The following is a 24,177-nucleotide window of genomic DNA, read 5'->3' as shown; positions in this document are numbered from 1 at the left end:
CCAAATGGCATTCGTTGGTAAGCGAATGTACCATAAGGGCATGTGAAGGTTGTCTTTTCTTGGTCGTCAGGATGGATTGGAATTTGAAAGAATCCTAAATAACCGTCTAGATAGCAGAAGTGAGAATGCTTAGCCAATCGTTCAAGCATTTGGTCAATGAAGGGTAGAGGAAAATGATCTTTCCGAGGGGCTTTGTTTAGTTTTCTATAATCTATGCACATTCTACTTTCGGTCACAACTCTTTGTGCTATAGATTCGCCCTTATCATTCTTAATAACTGTAACACCCCCTTTCTTGGGTACTACATGAACGAGGCTAACCCATTGACTATCGGAGATCGGGTATATGATTCCATCATCTAGTAACTTCTTCACTTCATCCTTGACTACCGTACTTAAGATTGGGTTGATCCTTCTCTGGTGTTCTCTAGAGGTTTTACAATCTTCCTCCAGCATAATGTGATGCATACAGATAGAAGGACTTATTCCATTTAGATCGACGATGTTGTATCCTAACGCAATTGGATATTTTCTTAGGACATCTAGTAACTTTTCGGTTTCCATCTGTCCCAAGTCAGCGTTGACTATTACTGGTCTTTTCAGTTCAGTGTCTAGGAATCCGTATCTTAGGTTCTTTGGTAGTGCTTTTAATTCCAAGTCAGGTTTCTTTGGTCATGGCATGTTGTTAGGCGTAAGTGCTAAGCATTCGCTTAGACTTTCGTTTTGGTATGGTTCATGCCAATTATCGTCTTCAAATATTGGAGGGATTTGGATTTTCATTATATCAGAGTATGTGGTTTCTTGCATCTCCATCTCTCTTACTCACTCTTCTATGACATCAAGTAAATAACATGTACCGTCTATAGCTGGCGTTTGTAAGAATTGTGTTAAGATGAATTCAACCTTTTCCTCTCCAACTTCGAATGCCAGCTTACCTCTCTTTACGTCTATTATAGCTCCGGCGGTAGCCAAGAATGGAATTCCTAATATAATGGGTGTACTGGCATCTTCTTTGATGTCCATGATTATGAAGTCTGTAGGAATGTAAAATTGAGCTACACGTACGGGGACATTCTCTAGTATACCGACATGATATTTGATTGAGCGGTCAACTAATTGAACAAACCTCTTGGTCGGTCTTAATTCTCCCATATTGAGCCTTTTACAGATGGTTAAAGGCATTACACTACTGCTGGCTCCTAGATTGCATAGAGCTTTGTCTATGACGAATTTTCCAATGACACAGGGTATGGAAAAACTACCTGGGTCTTTTAGTTTGGGAGGCATGTTATTATGGATTATTGCGCTACACTCTACAGTAAGTGTAACTGTTTCGTTATCCTCGATTTTTTTTCTTATTGGATAGGATTTCTTTAAGAAATTTGGCATATGAGGGCATTTGTGTGATGGCTTCTGTAAAGGGAATTGTAATGTTTAGTTGCTTCAGAAGTTCAACAAATTTCCTAAATTGACTCGCAGTTTTAGAACTTGTAACTCTTTGAGGATACGGAATGGGTGGTTTATAAGGAGGTGGAGGCACATAAGGTTTTTCTTTCTCTTCGGCCTCTTGGGTATTATCTTTTATTTCCTTTGGTTCACTTACCTGCTCAGTTGAGGTTTTGTCTGGTTTTTGGTACATGGCAGGGTTTTGGAGTCTTGGATCTACGGGTCCGTCTATTTCTTTTCCACTCCTCAGTATAACGGCATTTGCATGTCCTTTTGGATTAGGTTGCGGCTGTCCAGGAAATGTTCCAGCTGGAGCGGCTGTAGATGCTTGTTGTTGAGCCACTTGTGAAATTTGTGTTTCAAGCATTTTATTGTGGGTGGCTAAGGCGTCTACTTTGCTCGCTAGTTGTTTAAGTTGCTCGCTAGTGTTTATGTTTTGGTTCAAGAAGTCTTTGTTTGTCTGAGCTTGGGTAGCTATGAAGCTTTCCATCATTAGTTCGAGGTTTGACTTCCTAGGCATGTTAGGAACATTATTGGCTGGCTTTTGATATCCAGGCGGAACAGTTGGTGCTTGGCCAGGTGCATACAGGACGTTGTTATTCTTATACGAAAAATTAGGATGGTTTTTCCAACCTGGGTTGTAGGTATTTGAATAAGGATTTCCTTGTGAGTAATTTACTTGATCGGTTGGGACTCCTGCTAATATCTGACATTCTTGCGCAGTGTGTCCAGGGTTTCCACATAACTCACAGTTTGGAGTTACAGCAGCCACGGTGGCTGCGGGTTGTATGGTCAAGTTATCTAACTTTTGAACAAGGGCATCTACCTTGGCATGGACATGGTTAAGGCTACTGATTTCATACATTCCACTCTTTGTTTGAGACTTTTCTACTTGAGTTCTTTCACCTCCCCATTGGCAATGGTTTTGGGCCATGTTTTTAATGAGTTGATAGGCTTCGTTGTATGGCTTGTCCATAAGTACACCGCCCGCGGAAGTGTCTACTGTCAGTCTTGTGTTATACAGAAGCCCATTGTAAAATGTGTGAATGATTACCTAGTCTTCGAGACCGTGATGTGGACATATCCTCATCATGTCCTTGTATCTCTCCCACGCTTCATAGAGAGATTCTACATCTTTTTATCAAAATCTGTTGATTTGAGCTCTCAGCATAGCAGTTTTGCTCGGCGGAAAATATTGGGATAAGAAAACGTTCTTCAGTTCTTCCCATGTTGTAACTAAGTTGGAGGGCAAGGATTGCAACCAAGCCCAAGCTCTGTCTCTTAGTGAGAAGTGAAAGAGGCGCAGTCTTATCGCATCTTGAGATACACCATTCGCCTTTACAGTGTTTGCGTACTGCACAAACTTGATCAGGTGTTCATTAGGGTCGTCCGTAGGATTTACAGCAAATTGATGTTGTTGGACGGCTGATAATGAGGGTTTTAGCTCGAAATCGTTTTGATTGATAGCGGGGCAGCAATGCTGTTGTGAGGTTCTTGTTGGGACGTGGTAGCGTAGAATTTAAGAGGACGATTTTGTGGTCCTTCTTCAACCATGGTTGGTTTTTCTTCTGGTTTAGTAGGAAAGAAGATATCGGGAATATCGTACCTTTGTTGGTACTCTAGTATTCAACGTCTTATATATAAGAAACGCTCTAGTTCAGCGATTGGTGGTGCTAAGTTATCGCCTTGTGAGCGAGTACTTGGCATACAATCGGGGGAAATAAGGGAAAGAAGACTAGTTTTTATTTTTTACCTTAGTCTATATTGTGCAACGAAAGAATCAGACTATTTAACTAAATCAGGTCCCCGGCAACGGCGCCAAAAACTTGATACGTGTCGTGACTATATATAGAATATAGACTATCGGGTACTTGACTGCAAGTGCACAATCCAGTCGTTTTAGTTTTAAAAGATATTGAACCCACAGGGACCGATGGTCAAACTAGTGCTACTAACGTCACTATGTTTAGCTAAGGGAATGATTCATAGAAGTTCGGGTGCAGAAAATGAAATCTAAGAGAAATTTAGTTTTAAGAAAGTATTAATAAAAGGAATCACTATGCAACGTATTAATCTTCAGGGATTCGATAAGTCATCGGTGTATAGTTCAAATACCAAATATCTTTCAGTAGAAAATACTTATTTAAAAGACTTTATCTCACGCTCTCGTGGTTGTTGATTCGGTCTATAGCTTTAAGTCAGAATGTACGCTCTCGCTGTCCCATTTGAAGTTAAAAATACTATTTGAAAATAAATAAGTTCTAATTGCTTTTAAAGTGCTCTCGCTGTTTTTAAAATCAATGCCTAGTTTTTACTATCCAGCTCGAGCCTCACGCTCTCGCGATTGTTGGTTCTCACCTTAGTTAATTTCCCACTCTTGTGGCAAAATCGTATTAAATAGCTTCTCACTTTTGTGAAAAAGTTAATTAAATTTAAATTAAAAACCTCAGCCGAAAAGATTGTTTGAGAAAAGGGGTTTTCACCGATTATTATTAAATCCCATCCAATTAAGTTGTTACATACCGATACCGGTAATTTAGCCGGACATGTTAAACAGCGCAAACACAGACGAGCATAGACAGATTAATAGTGCAACAAACATAATTATAATAACAGAGCAATAATAATAATAATTGAATAAAAACCTGGCAATTGGATTAATAGAGTACGTCGAATCTTGGAGTACTTGAGCAGTCCTCCATAGGTCGGTAGGATTCCGCTTCTTCGACACAATTGCTTACAAAATTAAATAAAGTGTAGTAGTTCCCCAGTGTAGGAAACTACTACTTTGGCTAACTGAAAAACGGAAAGGAAAGGGGAAAACGGAAATTCTAAACGGAATGGTAACTGAATTACGGTAAGGAAAACAAAGTTGCTGAAGGAAAATAACACTAAAAAGCTAGAATATTGTAGAAAAATTAACTGCAGAGAGAATGTAGACGTTCCATTTTTTTCCAACCTTCGTCCTTTTTATATTCCTCGTGGGTCTTGGAAGTTGAGATAATTAAGGGTGACTGATTGAGTGAGGAATCCACGGGGAAGTCATTCTGTTGGAGAGAATTTAGGCACGTTTTGGTTGCCTCTGTTGACTGCTTCAAGCGTAAAATCTGGTCGTTTGACGCTCGTCATGGGCCTGTGACGGTCGTCATGCACCTCGTGACGGTCGTCACATCAACAATTTTTGTATTATGGTTTTTCTGCTTTTTCTGCTGCTTTCTCATATGTTTCTTCTTCTTTTTCTTCCTTTTCTGCATTTTGCTCATTTATGCTTGGAGATTGAAATACTTGCAAAAATAACTCGAATACTTGCGAAATAATCGGAATATGAACTAAAGTGGTATGATCTTTGAGTGTAAATCTAGGCAAATATATGATGTATTTTCCCGTTATCAAGGTTATAAATATATTAAAAATAGAAATTGATGGGAACCTGAGAAAGGGGAAAAAGGGAGGTTTTTTATTAGTGTGCTCGCCAAGATCTCGTAATCTCGTGCCTACATATCCTTATGGTGCAATAAGGAAGTCAGAGCATTCGTAGTTCGGGGAACTACGACTGGTTGGTGTCTTTTACCGAACAACTATTTAGATTGCGTTCTAAAGGCTAAACGTCGGCTTGTTTACTCTCGGCGGAGGCTTAAGCACTAGTTTGTTATGCGCGTTAGAAGGGATTAATATGTTGAATTTTTGGTTTGATTGGGTTCGATCACACGTGGGCGAAGAAAGATAGGTTTGTTGTGTTAAGATGTTTTTGGTTGGATGACGATTACTTCGAAGGGTGAGTAAGACAACTCGTATCCTAATAATTGGGAAAGGGGATAGAAGACTCTAGACCGCTTTCTTTTTCATCCTTAATTGTAAAAGGATTTAATGAAGATCAAGGTGTTTTGAATGGATGACGAATACTCGGATAGTCGAGTAAGACAACTCGTATCCTAATAGTCGAGAAAGGGAATGGAAGACTCTAGACCACTTTCTTTTTCATCTAAGTGATTATGAAAATAAGTTTATGTATGGTTGATGTATTTTTAGAATAGACAACAAGTACTTGAATGGCTGAGTAAGACAACTCATATCCAAGCATTTGAGGAGAGGAATCGAAGGCTCAAGACCATCTCCCTTTTCATATAGTTTATTGTGAAAATGATTTGACTTACGATATAAGTGGGTGGAAAATGACAATTGTTCGACTTGCCGAGTAAGAGAACTCATATTCATACAATTGAGGAGAGAAGTTGAAGACTCAAAGTCATCTCCGTTTTCATTTCGTTATTATGAAATAGTTTGATTTAAACAAGTTAGGAAAGTCTTTAAGAGAGATGACAATTATTTGACTAACCGAGTAAGAGAACTCGTATTCAAACAATCGAGGAGAAGAGTTAAAGGCTTAAACCCATCCCCCTATTCATTTCATTATTATAAGAATGCATTGATTTAATTATGCTTAAGCGGATAGGAATGATAACTTTTTGATGAACCGAGTAAAAGAACTCGTATTCAATTAATCGAGGAGAGGAGTTGAAAACTCAAAACCATCCCCATTTTCATTTCTAAATAAAATAGTATTTGATTGTAATTAGGCATTTTAATTTTGATTTGAATAAAAATACTCGACATTGGATCGCGGTTTTTAAATTTATGTTTTGGGAATGAATTGGATTTTATTTTAGTGAATCAATCATCTACTCGATTAATTAATAATCGAGTAGGTCTCATTGTAAGAAAGCCCAAGAGTAAGCTATGTGAGGTTGACGACGATGCTTAAAAGCAATCGAGTTACAAGGGCATGTAAATGAGCTCGATATGGAATCAAAACTTGTGTGATTTTTTAGTGGTTTAAAGTGGTTTGGAATTGATGATGAAATTGAGTAGAATCGAATTTGTATCATGAAATGATATTGGAGGAAATAGATCAACTTTTAATCCTCAAAATTGAATTACTAAAGTTCGATTAAATCGATTAACTAAATTAATTAAGATTAATTATCAAAATTATTTAATTAAATCAAATAATCAAGTTAATTAAAATTAATTAATAGTAATTAACTAATTGGTAAAAATTTAATTAATTAATTCATTATAATTAAAAGAGAAAAAATTAAGTGACAATATCAATTTATTTAATTGAATCGGTGTGATCAAACCGGTTTGTGCGAATTGACAACATGATTAATGTCATTCGCAAAATCATAACACGGTGAAATGTTCTATTATTTTTTTGAGACTTTAGCGGCATATCGGCATGAAATTTCCGAATCCACAAATCGAAATATCGATTCAACGCAATGTAATAGAAACAAATTATATTATAGTTCATAATGAGTTGCCAAAAATCAACAATGCCGCGATATAATTGGGTCAAAATCCATGTGCAATGTAATGTTTCAACAACCAATTAACCATATAATTACACATTTTTTTAGCAATCAATTGTCAACATAATTACAATATTAATAATTAATTATAACATAGCCAAAATTTCATGATTAACATTATCACGTGCTACCTATCTATAACAGAAACCAATTCACCCATAACTTTGGAAAAATATAGAAAACTAATTTTTAACTTTGAGATTTCCACAAATTAGAAATTTACTTTAAATCCAACTTATGCTATATCATGAAAAAAAACAAAATGTCATTTTAGTGTGGAATTTCTATTAATATCAACACTTAACAACCAGTCCACTATTAGCATCAATTTTGCATTTAATGCAGATTTCCATACAAAATTGTTTATGCCAATCACAGGTACAAAGTCGACAAACTTTAACATGTTTATACAGAATTAAAGAATGCCGTGAATATGAGTTTTTCAATTTATTGTTCAAAATAAGAACACCGTGAAATTTTAACATGTAACATTATATTCCTAATTGGATCGAAACAAAGGGAATATGAAGATAAAGGAAAATATATTTTATCGAATGATTTGAAGGTTACCGGTGCCGCACAACATGGTCGTCGGATCTGGTCACGGATGGCCGTGGTGGAGATTTGGTATGTGACGTGGGGATGTAGGGGGTTGGCGACGGAAACCGCGGTGGGGTTTTTGTAATTTGTGAGGTAGAGTTCGGTTGGAGCTCGCGGCGGTGATAGAGGTTGACGCGGTGTGTAACGCCCCGATTTTTATTAAGTGTTATTATTATTATTTTTATAATGTTTGATTTATAATTATTTCGGTAAAATATTTTATTGTGTGTTAATATATTATTAGAGTTTAATTATAAGAATTATGGTATAATAGCTATTGGGCCTAGTGGTGTATATAGTAATTAAGGGAGGTGTAACAATTAAGCCCATTAGTTAGTTTTTATTTAATTAAAACAAAGAATAGAAATAGAATAGATATAGAAAGAAGAGAAATAGAAAGAAGTAGAGAGAAGGAGGAGAAAATAGAAGAAAAGAGAGAAACGTTAGGGTTTGGAGGAGGAAGAGGAAATTGGAGAAGAAGAGCATCATCTTGTTCAACCCAAGCTTGCTAGAACACTATAGAGTAACTCAATCATCATCTCTAAGGTAAGGGTGTGAGTTATCATTTCCTATAATTATGAAAATGATGGGTTTTATGTGGGTAATGGTTGTTAGAGGATATTGTTGGGTTTTGATGTTGGGATTGGATTCCTTGCTTTGAAAATGTTGTTTGTGTTCTTGATGTAGTGTTGATTGTTTGTGATTATTGAACATGTATCAATTCTTTGCAAAATGTTAGGGTTAGGTTTAGAAGAATGATAAATAACATTGTGTGTTGTGTTGTTGTTGATGGTTTGGGGTTGATGTATGTTGTGAAAAATATGCTATTGTGTTGATGAATTAAAGTATGAGTAATTTCACAAATTGTGAATTTAGGAAGTGTTGGAAATTAATTGAATGATGTTTAGAATGATGAAATAAAAGTTAAATTGTGGTTAGAATGGCTTTGTAATATTGAAAATATTGTAGTTCGTTGAATTATGAGAATGAGACTTTTTACGGAATCAAAATCGGAGGTCCGGAAGGTATTTAACGGTCAAAAACGCATTTTCTATGTTTCCTGCTAAATTCGCGGCGCGAAACAGAGTTCGCGGCGCCAACTGAGTTGAAAACAGAATTCTTTTGTAAACTTCCAAAAGTCATAACTTTTGAACCATAACTCCGTTTTGGTCCCCGTTCGAAGCGTTGCGAAGCTTATGAAATTTTCTACATGTTGTTGATGTTTATAGGCCATTATAAGGGCTTATTTTAATAAGTGATTATTTTGGAAAAGTGATTAATAATTGATATAGTAGGAAGCCTATTTGATTAATGAGGAATACCACTTAACAATAGCGTGTAGGTGTGCGATGTAAATAAACATAGCATGAGGTTGAGTTACCTAAGAGATTTTATGATGAAACAATTGATTGTGATGAATATTCTCATTTGTTTTATATATAAACATATTAATGAATGTTGGTGAAGATGATGTTGTGTGAATGCTTTTATGCATGTGAATGGCGACGTGGCCTAAATGGCAATAGCGACGTGGGCTTCAGCCATTGTGATGAGTTATGTTGATGTGATGATGATTTTGGTGTATGTGTATCATTTATCATGGAGTCACATACATTTGCATAAGCGACCTTGCCTTTTGGCAATAGCGACGTGGCCTTTTGGCAAAAGCGAAGTAGGCATAAAGCCTTGGCCTTGATGGCAAAGCGACGAGTCAGTACCGCATAGAATTTGCATAGTTGAGTCACATATGTTGGTTATGTTTATTTCCGCATTTTGTGATAATTGTTGTTATGTGACGGTTTATGATGTGCGGTGATATTTTGTGATGATGCGATGAATCGTAATGTTTTATGATGGATTGATGAAATGTTAAAGTGATGAGATGCTATGATGTAACATTGATGTTGTGGATGATTATTGACTTTGTTTATGATTAAATACATAAGCATTCAAGTGAAGGATTGTGCGATATGGTAACAATATTTCTAACTTTCCGAGTTTACTTATACATTGCTTATCATTATCTTGATTATATGATTTGAGTATCTAACCCTTTTGTTGTTGGCCGTTACCTTTATATTGGTAACGTGCAAGTGCTCCGCGTTGAGAGGAGGATAGTGGTAGCACACTTTTGGCGTCATTGCTCTGATTAGGATTGTAACACTCAGGGGTTAATGAACGCTTTTCATGATTTTGATAGTAACAATGCCATTTTGTATATCATTGTATATGATAGTTGTGATGGGCATTTGCTTGCTTGTTTTCTTTTGAATGTGTAAAAGTACGACTCAAATTAATTATCTAAATGATTTCCGTTGTGATGTTTTATGTATTGCTGCTATATGGACTAGGTGAATCCATATACAATGTTGTTTATTCTTTAACAAGGACTAAGTGGATCCTTGCGCAATTGTCGTGTTGTGTAATTTGTTTAAGTGTTGATGAAATGATATATGTGATGCCTCAATTTTGTCTGAAATTTGTTTACTCTAATTTTTAATTGAATTTACGACGGGTAGAATTGGGGTGTTACATTAGTGGTATCAGAGCAGGTCGGTCCATCCGACCACGTTGTTGAGTCTTTGTTGTTTAACGACCTTGTGTTGTTAATTTGTTGATAATCCTTGTTTGTGTTGAGAGCAGAAGTGTAAGATGGCCGGAAGAAACGCTGGGAGGAATGATGAGGCTCTTGCTGCAGCTATGTAGGCAATGGCTCAGGCGTTCCAGAACCCACCCAATGCTGACGAGAACGTGGGGTCTCGTAGTCTGGCGACGTTTCAGAGGGAGAACCCGCTTACTTTTCTGGGTAGGTATGATCCTGAAGGAGCCTTGGCTTGGTTGAAAGAGATTGAAAGAATCTTCAGAGTGATGGATTGCACTCTTGTGCAAAAGATCCATTATGGAACTCATAAGTTGTCAGGTGAAGTCGATGATTGGTGGGTGGACACTTGTCTAAGGTTGGAAACTGCGGGCGAGGAGATTACTTTGGAAGTGTTTCGTAGAGAATTTCTGAGGAAGTATTATCCAGAAGATGTGCAAGGAAAGAAAGAGATTGAATTCCTCGAGTTGAAGCAAGGGAACTTGTCAGTCACGGAGTATGCTGCTAAGTTCACTGAATTGGCTAAGTTCTATCCTCACTATGATGGAGCCAATGCCGAATTCTCTAAGTGCATCAAGTTTGAAAATGGATTACGCCCGGAAATTAAGAAAGTTGTGGGATATCAAAAGATTCGCGTCTTTGTGGATCTGATTGATAGTTGTAGAATCTTTGAAGAGAACAACAATGCACACTATAAGATCTTGTCTGAGAAGAGAGGAAGGGGCCAACACAGCCGTGGTAAGCCATATGAAACTCTGGTTGGAAAAGGGTAACAGAAAGTGATTCCGGGTCGAAGAACAAGTGGGGGAGATGCTCCTGCTAATGTTATCTGTTTCAAGTGTGGAAAGTCGGGTCAAAAGAGTAATGTGTGTAGGCTTGGTGAAACGAGATGTTTCCGTTGTGGTATGTCGGGACATGCGGCTCGTGATTGTAAGCAGAAGGATGTTGTTTGCTTGAACTGTGGGGAGGGAGGACATATCAGTGCTAAATGTCAGAAGCCAAAGAGGGGACAAGAGAGTGGTAAGGTGTTTGCTTTGTCGGGAACTCAGACTACAAATGAAGATGGACTTGTTCGAGGTACTTGTTTCATTAATAGCATTCCTTTAATTACTATTTTTGATACCGGTGCCACACACTGTTTTGTTGCTGCGGATTGTGTTGAAAGATTGGGTCTTTCTTTGTCTTCCTTGGGTAGAGATATGATTGTTGAGGTTCCCGCTAAGGGAACGGTATCTACGTCTCTTGTGTGTAAGAGTTTCCCCTTGTCAATATTTGGTAAAGATTTTGTAGTTGATCTTGTTTGTTTTTCGCTTGTCGGGTTGGATGTAGTATTGGGTATGGACTGGTTGAAATCCAACTATGTTCATATTAATTGCTACAACAACGCTGTGAGGTTTTCTTCTGCCGAAGAAGAGGGAAGAACAAAATTGTTATCCAAGAAACAATTGAAGGAGTTCATAGAAGAAGACACCTTGGTGTTCTTGTTGATGGCAAGCTTGTCTGTGGAGAGTCAGGTTGTAATTGCGGACTTGCCGGTGGTGTGCAATTTCCCTGAAGTTTTTCCCGATGAGATTCCTTGTGCACCGCGAAAGAGAAGTTGAGTTCACTATTGACCTTGTACCTGGTACTAGACCCATCTCTATGGCGTCGTATAGGATGTCAGCATCAGAGTTGGCTGAACTGAAGAGTCAGCTATAGGATTTGCTTGAAAGGAAGTTTGTGAGACCTAGTGTATCACCTTGGGGAGCTCCAGTTTTGCTGGTGAAAAAAAAAAGACGGAAGCATGCGACTTTGTATTGATTATAGACAATTGAATAAGGTGACGATTAAGAATAAGTATCCACTCCCAAGGATCGATGACTTGATGGATCGGTTAGTGGGTGCTCGTATTTTCAGTAAGATTGATCTAAGGTCGGGCTACCATCAAATTAAGGTGAAAGATGAGGACATTCAGAAAACTGCTTTCAGGACTCGTTATGGACACTACGAGTACACGGTGATGCCTTTCGGCGTTATTAATGCGCTGGGAGTATTCATGGAGTACATGAATCGCATTTTCCATCCTTATTTGGATCAATTGGTGGTGGTGTTCATAGACGACATTTTGGTTTATTCTAAGTCGGAGGAAGAGCATGTGGAACATTTGCGTATTGTTTTGCTGGTGTTGAAAGAGAAGAGATTGTATGCTAAGTTGTCGAAGTGTGAGTTTTGGTTGAGAGAAGTTAGCTTTCTTGGTCATGTTGTTTCCGGTGACGGAATTGCGGTTGATCCATCGAAGATTGATGCAGTGTTGCAATGGGAAGCTCCTACGTCAGTTACCGAGATAAGAAGTGTCCTAGGCTTGGCAGGTTACTATAGGAGGTTCATAAAAGGCTTTTCTAAGTTGGCACTTCCTTTGACTAAGTTAACTTGTAAGGGTGCTGCTTTTGTGTGGGATGTCCAATGCGAAGAAAGTTTTCTTGAGTTGAAGAAAAGGTTAACAACGGCTCCGATTTTGATTTTTCCAAATCCCGAGGAACCGTTTGTGGTTTATTGCGATGCTTCGAAGATGGGATTAGGAGGCGTGCTTATGTAGAATGGTAAGGTGGTTGCTTATGCTTCTAGACAATTGAGGATTCATGAGAAGAACTACCCTACGCATGATTTGGAGCTTGCGGCGGTTGTGTTTGTTTTGAAAATTTGGAGACATTACCTTTATGGATCTATATTTGAAGTCTTTAGTGACCGTAAAAGCTTGAAGTATTGGTTTGATCAAAAAGAGCTGAACATGAGACAAAGGAGATGGCTGGAATTGCTAAAGGATTATGACTTTGGGTTGAACTACCATCCGGGAAAAGCGAATGTGGTGGCCGATGCTCTAAGTAGGAAGGCTTTGCATATGTCGACCTTGATGATGAAAGATTTGGAGTTGATTCAGAAATTCCGAGATATGAGCTTAGTGATCGAGGTGACACCAAGAAGTGTGATTTCGGGTATGTTAAAGATTAACAATGATTTTCTTGATAGCATTAGAGAGGCTCAGAAGTTGGATATGAAACTTGTTGATGTGATCATTGGACTTGGACAATCTGAGAATGAGGATTTCAAATTGGATGCACAAGGTGTGTTGAGGTTTCGTGATAGGATTTGTGTTCCTGATGATGTGGATTTAAAAAGGATGATCTTGGAAGAAAGCTATAGGAGTAATTTGAGTATTCATCCCGGAGCGACTAAGATGTACAAAGATTTGAAAAGATTATTTTGGTGGTCGGGAATGAAGCGTGAAGTAGCTCAGTTCGTGTATGCGTGCTTGACTTGCCAGAAATCAAAGGTGGAGCATCAGAAACCTGCGGGGTTGATGCAACCGTTAGAAATTCCTGAGTGGAAGTGGGATAGCATTTCCATGGACTTTGTGACGGGTTTACCGAATACATCTAGAGGATGTGATGCTATTTGGGTGATTGTTGATAGGCTTACGAAGTCGGCTCACTTTATTCCTATTAACATAAGTTATCCGGTGTCGAAGTTGGCGGAGATTTATACCAATGTTATTGTGAAGTTGCACGGTGTTCATCTTTGTATTGTTTCGGATAGAGATCCGAGGTTCACTTCAGAATTTTGGAAGAGTTTGCAAGAAGCTTTAGGTTCCAAGTTAAGGTTGAGTTCGGCGTATCATCCTCAGACGGATGGTCAAACGGAGAGGACTATCCAATCCTTGGAAGATTTGTTAAGGGCGTGTATTCTTGAACAAGGAGGTTCATGGGATACTCACCTTCCGTTGGTGGAGTTTACTTACAACAATAGTTACCGTTCAAGTATTGGAATGGCGCCTTTTGAAGCTTTGTATGGGCGGAGGTGTAGGACTCCGTTGTGTTGGCATGAATCTGGTGAAAGTGTGGTACTTGGACCCGAGATTGTTCGAGAAACTACCAAGACAGTTAAGATGATTCGGGATAAGATGAAGATTTCTCAAAGTAGGCAAAAGAGTTATCATGATAAAAGGAGAAAGGATTTGGAATTTCAAGAGGGTGATCATGTGTTTCTAAGAGTCACACCTACGACCAGTGTTGGACGAGCATTGAAATCTAAGAAGTTGACTCCTGGTTTCATTGGACCGTATCAAATTACGAGTAGAGTCGGAAAAGTTGCTTATAGAGTGGAGTTACCGCCAAACCTCTCGAATTTGCATGACGTGTTCCATGTGTCTCAACTTAGGAAGTATATTCCGGATCCGTCTCATGTGATTCAAATGGATGATATTCAAGTGCGCGATAACCTTACGGTTGAGACGATGCCTTTGAGGATCGAAGGTCGTGAGACGAAGTCCTTACGGGGAAAGGAAATTGATTTGGTGAAGGTTGTTTGGATTGGTGCAGTCGGAGAAAGCACGACATGGGAATTGGAGAACAGGATGCGCGACTCCTACCCCGAGTTATTCTAATGAGGTAATTTTCGAGGACGAAAATATTTAAGTGGGGGAGAGTTGTAACGCCCCGATTTTTATTAAGTGTTATTATTATTATTTTTATAATGTTTGATTTATAATTATTTCGGTTAAATATTTTATTGCGTGTTAATATATTATTAGAGTTTAATTATAAGAATTGTGGTATAATAGTTATTGGGCCTAGTGGTGTATATAGTAATTAAGGGAGGTGTAACAATTAAGCCCATTAGTTAGTTTTTATTTAATTAAAACAAAGAATAGAAATAGAATAGATATAGAAAGAAGAGAAATAGAAAGAAGTAGAGAGAAGGAGGAGAAAAGAGAAGAAAAGAGAGAAACGTTAGGGTTTGGAGGAGGAAGAGGAAATTGGAGAAGAAGAGCATCATCTTGATCAACCCAAGCTTGCTAGAATACTATAGAGTAACTCAATCATCATCTCTAAGGTAAGGGTGTGAGCTATCATTTCCTATAATTATAAAAATAATGGGTTTTATGTGGGTAATGGTTGTTAGAGGATATTGTTGGGTTTTGATGTTGTGATTGGATTCCTTGCTTTGAAAATGTTGTTTGTGTTCTTGATGTAGTGTTGATTGTTTGTGATTATTGAACATGTATCAATTCTTTGCAAAATGTTAGGGTTAGGTTTAGAAGAATGATAAATAACATTGTGTGTTGTGTTGTTGTTGATGGTTTATGGCTGATGTATGTTGTGAAAAATATGCTATTGTGTTGATGAATTAAAGTATGAGTAATTTCACAAATTGTGAATTTAGGAAGTGTTGGAAATTAATTGAATGATGTTTAGAATGATGAAATAAAAGTTAAATTGTGGTTAGAATGGCTTTGTAATATTGAAAATATTGTAGTTCGTTGAATTCTGAGAATGAGACTTTTTACGGAATCGAAATCGGAGGTCCGGAAGGTATTTAACGGTCAAAAACGCATTTTCTATGTTTCCTGCTAAATTCGCGGCGCGAAATAGAGTTCGCGGCGCCAACTGAGTTGAAAACAGAATTCTTTTGTAAACTTCAAAAGGTCATAACTTTTGAACCGTAACTCCGTTTTGGTCCCCGTTCGAAGCGTTGTGAAGCTTATGAAATTTTCTACATGTTGTTGATGTTTATAGGCTATTATAAGGGCTTATTTTAATAAGTGATTATTTCAGAAAAGTGATTAATAATTGATATAGTAGGAAGCCTATTTGATTAATGAGGAATACCACTTAACTATAGCGTGTAGGTGTACGATGTAAATAAACATAGCATGAGGTTGAGTTACCTAAGAGATTGTATGATGAAACAATTGATTGTGATGAATATTCTCATTTGTTTTATATATAAACATATGTATGAATGTTGGTGAAGATGATGTTGTGTGAATGCTTTTATGCATGTGAATGGCGACGTGGCCTAAATGGAAATAGCGACGTGGGCTTCGGCCATTGTGATGAGTTATGTTGATGCGATGATGATTTTGGTGTATGTGTATCATTTATCATGGAGTCACATACATTTGCATAAGCGACGTGGCCTTTTGGCAATAGCGACGTGGCCTTTTGGCAAAAGCGAAGTGGGCATAAAGCCTTGGCCTTGATGGCAAAGCGACGAGTCGGTACCACATAGCATTTGCATAGTTGAGTCACATATGTTGGTTATGTTTATTTCCGTATTTTGTGATAATTGTTGTTATGTGACGGTTTATGATGTGCGGTGATATTTTGCGATGATGCGATGAATCGTAATGTTTTATGATGGGTTGATGAAATGTTAAAGTGATGAGATGCTATGATGTAACATTGATGTTGTGGATGATTATTGACTTTGTTTATGATTAAATACATAAGCATTCAAGTGAAGGATTGTGCGATGTGGTAACAATATTTCTAACTTTTCGAGTTTACTTATACATTGCTTATCATTATCTTGATTATATGATTTGAGTATCTCACCCTTTTGTTGTTGGCCGTTACCTTTATATTGGTAACGTGCAGGTGCTCAGCGTTGAGAGGAGGTTAGTGGTAGCACACTTTTGGCGTCATTGCTCTGATTAGGATTGTAACACTCAGGGGTTAATGAAATCTTTTCATGATTTTGATAGTAACAATGCCCTTTTGCATATCATTGTATATGATAATTGTGATGGGCATTTGCTTGCTTGTTTTCTTTTGAATGTGTAAATGTACGACTCAACTTAATTATCTAAATGATTTCCGTTGCGATGTTTTGTGTATTGCTGCTATATGGACTAGGTGAATCCATATACAGTGTTGTTTATTATTTAACAAGGACTAAGTGAATCCTTGCGCAATTGCCGTGTTGTGTAATTTGTTTAAGTGTTAATGAAATGATAGATGTGATGCCTCAATTTTGTGTGAAATTTGTTTACTATGATTTTTAATTGAATTTACGACGGGTAGAATTGGGGTGTTACACGGTGGGTCCGACGAGTGAAGAAGAAAAGGCCAATACAGGTGACTAGCACACATTTAGGAGTCAGTTCACACAACCTTGTTGTAGTATGCTTTCAGAATAAACCCTACTTCCATTAGGTCTTTTAAGGGTTGTAACGTGGCTTGGTTCATGGTTATTGAAACAAAGGATGTAAGGCTCAAATTTTGTTTTAACCCACCCATTCTTCATGATGATCTCCAATCCTACGCTCAGTTAATTCAACATACACATTCGTCTTTTTTGAAGGTGTAAGGATTAAGATGGTGATTCAAGGTCTCTTGAAACGACAACCACCTTATTTCATTTTTGGATGTCTATGACCCTTTGGTTTTGGTATGATGATCACTAAATCTTGTTTTAGTTTGTTAAGGATTTTTATTGCCTCTTTTGACTTTTGTTTTGATCCCTAACTTTTGCCTGGACCACTTCTTGAAGCTTTGGTCCACCGGGATTGCCCTAATTTTTGCCTAAGTCGCATCTTTAGGTGTTCGACTTAGCGGGCTCTTTCTTTGATTTTTTATTTATTTATTTTTTTGGGAAATTGTGGCAGCCAAGTCATTTGTCATTGAAGAACAACCAACATAACTTTTGGATTTTGCAAGGTTCCTTCGACATTTCAGGATGTGTACGAAGAATATCATGTGGTTGATCCTTAGACGGGATGTTTCATCTTGTAATTTGAATGCGTAGTTAGATTAACTGAACACTACCCTGCCCCAGGTTAAGCGTAAGGGTTTTGTAGATCCGAAAGAAACTCCTACTTCTAGGCTCGAAGTGGTTAAATAGGGACTAACTCCTTATCACTCCAGTGTTTGGGCATTTGAAATAATGCCTGTACATTATCAACAGGATTTTATTCGACAGCATACAATCAACAATTATGGGGATTTTGTTTTCGTCATCCACCCTTCAATCTTTGCTAAAAACAATTTGATAAGTGAATGGGAGTAATATTTTTTATATCAATGGAAAAGATGAGTGAATACGAAAGGATTCGTTCAAAACATGCATAATCGTTTCATTAATATTACCATTAAAGGAAACCAACAATACTTGAAAGTAGATAAGTACTTAACATGCAAAGAAAAATACAAATGAAAATGCTGAAATAGTCAAATGATTGCCAGTGCAGAGGAAACTTTCTCGTGTCTGGTCCGATGCTGGGCTAGCTTCCTTCAGAGTAGTGGTAGTTCTGCTCATCGAGACTAGCACGATAATCATCTTCAAATCTATTCTCAGAGATCTCTTCCACAGTTTGGGCTGATGGACCCGCATAGTTAGGCGAAGAAATATTGTTAATGTGAAGGTTTCGAGGCGCAAATAAGAACGTTTTGGAATCAAGCAGATTTTGTACCTTGCTTTTGAGCACCTTACAGTCTTCATTTAAATGCCCTTGTGCCCTAGCATGGAAGTCACATCTAGCATTGGCGTCAAAGCTTGATGGATATGGAGGACTTACTGGTTTTAGCTCCTTTGGCACTATCAGTCCTCTCTCAATTAAATACGGAAGTACTTGACTGTATGGCATTGGAAGCGGATCAATGTGTCTCTCTAGCTTTCTTGGCCTTGGTTGAGCATGTTGACGTTGTCGATGTGGAAAATCCTGTCGTTTGTATGGCTACTGAGGTGGAATCTGTCGTTGATACTGAAGAGATCCTTGGTTTGTAGGATATTGACCATGAGGAGAGAATGGTCTCTGATGTGGAGCTTGTGGGATTTCCCAAACTGCATTAACTTCAGCCTCTTCTTCCTTTTGGGAACTAGGAATAGATTCACTCTCCATGCTCTGGCTATTTGAGGCGCATTGGATTTTTCCATTTTTTGAGGCCATTCTCGATGCGTTCTCCAATTGATACCAAGTGAGCGAAGTCTGATGTTGCACTGCTAATCATCCTTTCGAAGTAAGGGCTTTGTAAGGCATCCCTGAATAACTCCATCAATTCTTTGTCTAAGAGCGGTGGTTCAACGCAAGCCGCTAACTCTCTCCATCTTTGGGCATACCCTCTAAAGGATTCACTATTTTCTTTAGATAAGGCCCTCAACTGCATGCGATCGGGAGCTATGTCCAAATTATATTTGTATTGCTTCAAGAAGGCGTTAGCTAGGTCCAGCCATGATTGAATACGACTCCTTTCTAACTTCATGTACCAGCTCAATGATGCCCCAGTCAAACTATCCTGAAAACAATGAATCATTAGCTTATCATCATGGGCATGAGAGATCATTTTTCGGCAAAGCATCATCAAATGGTACTTTGGACAGCTATCCCCTTTGTACTTCTCAAATTCTGGTACTTTGAATTTTGGGGGAATAACCAGGCCAAGTACCAAAGACATGTCTAAAGCATTCAGTTCAAGAGTATCTTGTCCTTCTATGGCCTTGAGTCTTTTCTCTAGCACGCAACATCTCTTAGCAATCTCATCATCTTGTGGTTGTTCAGCATTAACCACTAGGTTTGTTCCATGGGAATCTGGCACGGAGAATGCAAAACAGTGATACTCAACAACATCATGACGTGAGGAATTTTGGACAACATGACGTTCTTGTACAATAGAGTTATCAATTGGGGTTTGCACATGAAATTCTGGTATCAGATATGAGATGTCGAATGTAATGTCACGACACTAATATCTGAACAATACAATCAGGATAAAGATAAAGAATAGTAATGCAAGAGACACAAGCAATTGTTAACCCAGTTCGGTGCAACTCACCTACGTCTGGGGGCTATCAAGCCAGGAAGGAAATCCACTAAACAGAATCAGTTCAAAGACTCTCACTAAACAACACAAGTTACAGTCTTTTTCACCTAATCTCTACCCGTATGACTTCTACCTAAGAACTCTTAGATATGAGATCCCATCTCACTCCCCCTCAATCACACCAGTGATATTAAACAAGAATTACTTATAAAAAAAAAACACTCTTCAAAGACACACACTTGATCTTACTTAGCAGCTTCAATCAAGTAGACACACACTCATGCTTAAAAGCTTTGAGTGACAAATTACAACTCAAAAATCAGACCAATTCAATCATCTATGGATGAATTGAATGGCTTACAAGTCACACGACCACACAAGACTAAAACCCTTATTCTCTCTCAATATTTCGCTCTGTATTTCTTGTGTATCAAATAAGGTTTTCCATGTACTTTTTATAGAAGCTTTCAGCTGGGCTAGGACATCATAAAACCCTAAAACTATTTTCCATTCAAATCTTCTTATGACAGTTGGTTAGATCTCTTTGGAAAATAAGTTAAATCACATTGTAATCATTGATTGATATCGTTTTCAATTAACTTATCAATCAAACATAGATTGCCATTAAAAGCGCAATCACATAACACATAACATTCAGACTGAATGTTCTGTGTACAGATGTCATGACATCGGGTCTGACATCTTGGAACAATCCTGCATAATTCCATTTTAAATATCCAGCAGGTACATAATATCAGATGTCATGACATCGGGTATGACATCCTGAAACAATCCTGCATAATTATATTTTAAACCTCCAACAGGTACAGGATATCTTATGTTAAGACATCACATGTAACATCTTGTGAACACTCTTTGTTTTACCAAAATTGCTGCCAACATTTAGAACCAACAAACTCCCCCTTTGGCAAATTTTGGCTAAAACATATATGAATCCATTTTGTTCACAAGAAAAACACATCAGCAGTTAAACAGCCTAACAACGTTTAAGCAGCAACAGAAGCAAACAGAATTACTAGCTATAATAGTAACTAGTAAAACACACATAAAAAACATGGGTACTTCTTCTCCCCCTAAGTCTGTTCAATACAGACATCTCCTTCAACACATGTAACATTCAGCGTTTCCCTCTAACATCTCCTTCAACATCACCCGTGCAACCACAGAATATGCATAGAACATCAAACATCTCCTCCAACATCACAGAACATAACATTATTCTGTCCCACATCAAACATCTTCTCCAACATTAGCTACTCACCTGTTTTTACAATAACACATAATAACTGCAGCTCTCCACATCTCCACACATTAACTGCAGCTCTCCATATAATAACTTCTCCCCCTTTTTAGTCAAAATAGACCAAAGGTGACCAATTAGACAAAATAAATGTCAATCAGTCCTGCAGAGAATGTCACAAGAGATGTTATAACATATAAAATGTTAAAACATAAATGTCATGTGGTACAAACCATAATTATACACAGTTGTAATAGCTGAGATAATCAGAAATCCAGGGAACTCATAAAGAGCCCAAATATTACATCATGGCATCAGAAAGGACTGCAAAAAATTACAAACATTCAAACAGAAAAACAACAAAACATCCAAGCTTCCAAAACAGCCAAAACAACACCCAGAACAACACAGTCTTCATAACAGGGTGACCTTTACAACTTAGTCTAAGGAAGTAGCATCTTCTTCACCTTCAGATTCAGAATTGCCACTAGATTGATCTTGAGAATTGGACCTCTCACTTGAGGTATGGGCATCTGACTCCTTGGCTTCACCAACCTTATCCATATCTTCCTGCTCCAAGCTACTAATGAGAACCTCTAAAGCCTCTTTCCTAGCCTTGGCAACCCTAATCCCATTTTCCATCTCCTTACAAGTTTCCTTCAATTGAGCAATCAAGCCACCTTGAGAGGCTGGCTCCTTTCTTGCAAATGTCATGACAACATCATTGACATGGCTTCCTTCAAATAACTTGTAGTGAATGGACAATGGAGGCTTCCTTCTGCTGGGAATATCACTTGTTTTTAGAATACCAGGTTGTTGGCTTAAAATAATTCCACAAATGGTAGAGGGAAAGGCAATAGGCTGCTTTACTGCATTAGTGGAGGCATGTCTAACAATTTGTTCAAACATGAACCTTCCAAAATCAAAGTTGAGCCTGATTCCAATAGCATAGATTATTCTTCCAAGACCATTAGAGATAGTTGAGATATGGTTTGTTGGCACCCAGTTGGCTGAACCAATCTTATGCAAGATGGCATATTTAACAGTTAATTTTCCAGCTGGTAGATGCTTCTTACTTGGCCATTCCTTGACTTGGCCATCAGTAATTGTCCTTCAGACTTCATTGTCTGTGGCCTCTAACTCCACACCTCCTTCAGTTCCTCTCCCTAGGAACTTATAGATTATAGTTGGGGAGAACCTTACACATCTTCCTCTCACAAACACCTTGCAAAATTCCTTGCTATTCTTGTCAGAAATATCCTCTACGATATTCACCACAAACTCCTTCACTAACCCTTCAAAACATTGGGGCAAAGCAACAACTGTTTTCATTAAGCCTGCAGATTTGATCAACTCCATAACTTCCTTCACTTCCACAGCATATTTCCCGAGTTCCCTCTCCACAGCAACTCTTCTCTGTATAAAAACTTCCATTTGGCAGCACCATCTTCCAGATGGAAGGAAATGTTGTCCAAATGCACAGCTGCAACCTTGGTTGGAGACTTCTTAACAGTTTGCCTTTTAGCAGGAGAGATGTCTGGGACATCGTCTTCGACATCCTCTTCAGATTCAGAACTCTCTCTGACCTTCCTCTTTATGACCTCTACTTTACTCCATGATTTAGAGGGTCCTACACCAGCAACCTTCTTACTTGTTCTGGCTGTCAACATCTCAGCCACAATTTTCCCTTTCCTAGTCTTAAGTTTCTTTGTAGTACTTGGTTTCACATGATGGACCAAGGTGTCATCTTCCTCTTCTGAACTCTCGTCCTCCAAATCAATAACCTTATCAGCAGTTTCATGAGACACATCTACTGGTTTCTTACTAGGAAAGGTTTTACCTAGAGAGCATAGTCCCTTAGCAGCCATGTCTTTCTCTGATCTAGATGAATCATCATCTTTCTCAGTTTGGGGTTCCACCTCAGGTGAGGGGTCCCTTCTAGACAGAGGGGTCGAAACACCCTTGACTGCATGCCCTTGGTTAAGAATCCTAGTTACCAGGTTCCTAATGACACGATCTGTATAGTGCATGTCATCCTTAGGAGGAGGGCTATCAGGAATATTACCTTGATTGTTTCGAGTCGTGAAAGAAGGGTCAGGGGCGTCGCCTGGAATAACAGAGAGGGGAATAACCTCCAAAATATCTTCATCCAGAAACTCCATAGAGGGAGTCCTTGCTTTGTGAGTGGGTTTTGATCCAGAGGATGAGGGATGTTGTGACATTTTGTTGAACTTTTGAGAGAAATGTTGTTGCCCTAGAAGAGGTTGTCTGAGAAGTTGGATGAAGATGGAAATGGTTGTATTGAGGTAGCGTGTGGAAATGACATAGATACTAGTTCCAATACTAGGTAATGATTTACCATAAATGAGGCACTTTCTTTTAAGTGGGCAGAAAATATTTTTATTACCTTTTCCACTCCACTTTAATTGCTATAAATTCTCATGAATACGAATCTCCAATTTCCCTCTTAAACATTCAAACTGATTAGCATCCCAAGCCTTTGTAAATTTGTCAGCTAATTGCATTTCATGCTTCAGTGCTATGATTTTCTCTTCCACAAATTCTCTAATGAAGTGTTGACAAATATCAATGTGCTTGGTCCTGCTGTGCTGACTAGGATTTTTGGAGATAGTTATAGCACTCAGGTTGTCATAGTACAATGTCATGACATCTTGTGTGACATTGTATTCAGTCAACATTTGTTTCAACCAACCCTGTTGAGAATAGCTACTTCCAGCTGCTATGTATTCAGCTTGATATATAGCACAAACACCATTTTCATCTTTCAAATGTGTAGGAGAAGGTGTCCTTTTATGATCTGCATTATCCATGCAAACCTTCTTAACCTTGTTCTTGGCATATTCACTTTGAGATAGAAAAATAGACTCTTCTATCTGCTTGACTTGTAGCCCAAGTCCAACAAGGCTCATCTCAACCTTAGACAACATTTGTCTAACAACATGTTCTACCATTTGATCTGACCTCCCACCAAACCCAATATTATCCACATCTATTTGAGTCACCATGAGCTTTTCTCCTTCATTTTTCACAGATAGGGTCTTGTCAATACCTCCCTTCTTGTAGCCATTGTTAGTGAGGAACACTATGAGTCTCTCATACCAAGCCCTAGGAGCTTGCTTCACACCATAAAGGGCTTTATTCAATTTGTACACATGCTTTGGAAGGTTTGAATCTGTGAGTCCTTTAGGTTGTTCAACATATACCTCCTCTTTCAAGTAGCCATTCAAGAAGGCACTCATTTGGGACAGTTTGAACCTCAGAATACATGCCACTCCATGCACTAATCTAATAGACTAAGGGC

The 24,177-nt window shown here is 38.2% G+C and overlaps 2 protein-coding genes and 1 non-coding gene across 3 annotated transcripts; all 3 read left to right on the top strand.

The window, feature by feature from the left end:
* Window positions 1-2,509: 2,509 nt before the first annotated feature.
* On the top strand, window positions 2,510-2,616 carry LOC127132935 (small nucleolar RNA R71). Its single transcript, XR_007806939.1, has one exon. It is a non-coding gene; the product is annotated as a small nucleolar RNA R71 (small nucleolar RNA).
* A 7,510-nt stretch (window positions 2,617-10,126) lies between these two features.
* LOC127129483 (uncharacterized) lies at window positions 10,127-10,789 on the top strand. Its single transcript, XM_051058655.1, has one exon. It carries the CDS (start codon window positions 10,127-10,129, stop codon window positions 10,787-10,789), a length of 663 nt encoding a protein of 220 aa, XP_050914612.1.
* Window positions 10,790-10,921: 132 nt separating this feature from the next.
* On the top strand, window positions 10,922-11,617 carry LOC127129482 (uncharacterized). The gene has a single exon (XM_051058654.1). The coding sequence runs from the start codon at window positions 10,922-10,924 to the stop codon at window positions 11,615-11,617; it is 696 nt and encodes a 231-aa protein (XP_050914611.1).
* The last annotated feature ends 12,560 nt before the right edge of the window (window positions 11,618-24,177 follow it).

This window comes from Lathyrus oleraceus, chromosome 3 (genome assembly GCF_024323335.1).
Source record: "Lathyrus oleraceus cultivar Zhongwan6 chromosome 3, CAAS_Psat_ZW6_1.0, whole genome shotgun sequence".
NCBI classification, from domain to species: Eukaryota; Viridiplantae; Streptophyta; class Magnoliopsida; order Fabales; family Fabaceae; genus Lathyrus; species Lathyrus oleraceus.
This window is presented reverse-complemented; position numbering and strand designations above follow the sequence as displayed.

Coding starts and splice junctions, on each gene's coding strand:
- LOC127129483 (XM_051058655.1), top strand. CDS start 10,127: ATGGCTCAGGCGTTCCAGAACCCACCCAATGCTGACGAGAACGTGGGG.
- LOC127129482 (XM_051058654.1), top strand. CDS start 10,922: ATGTCGGGACATGCGGCTCGTGATTGTAAGCAGAAGGATGTTGTTTGC.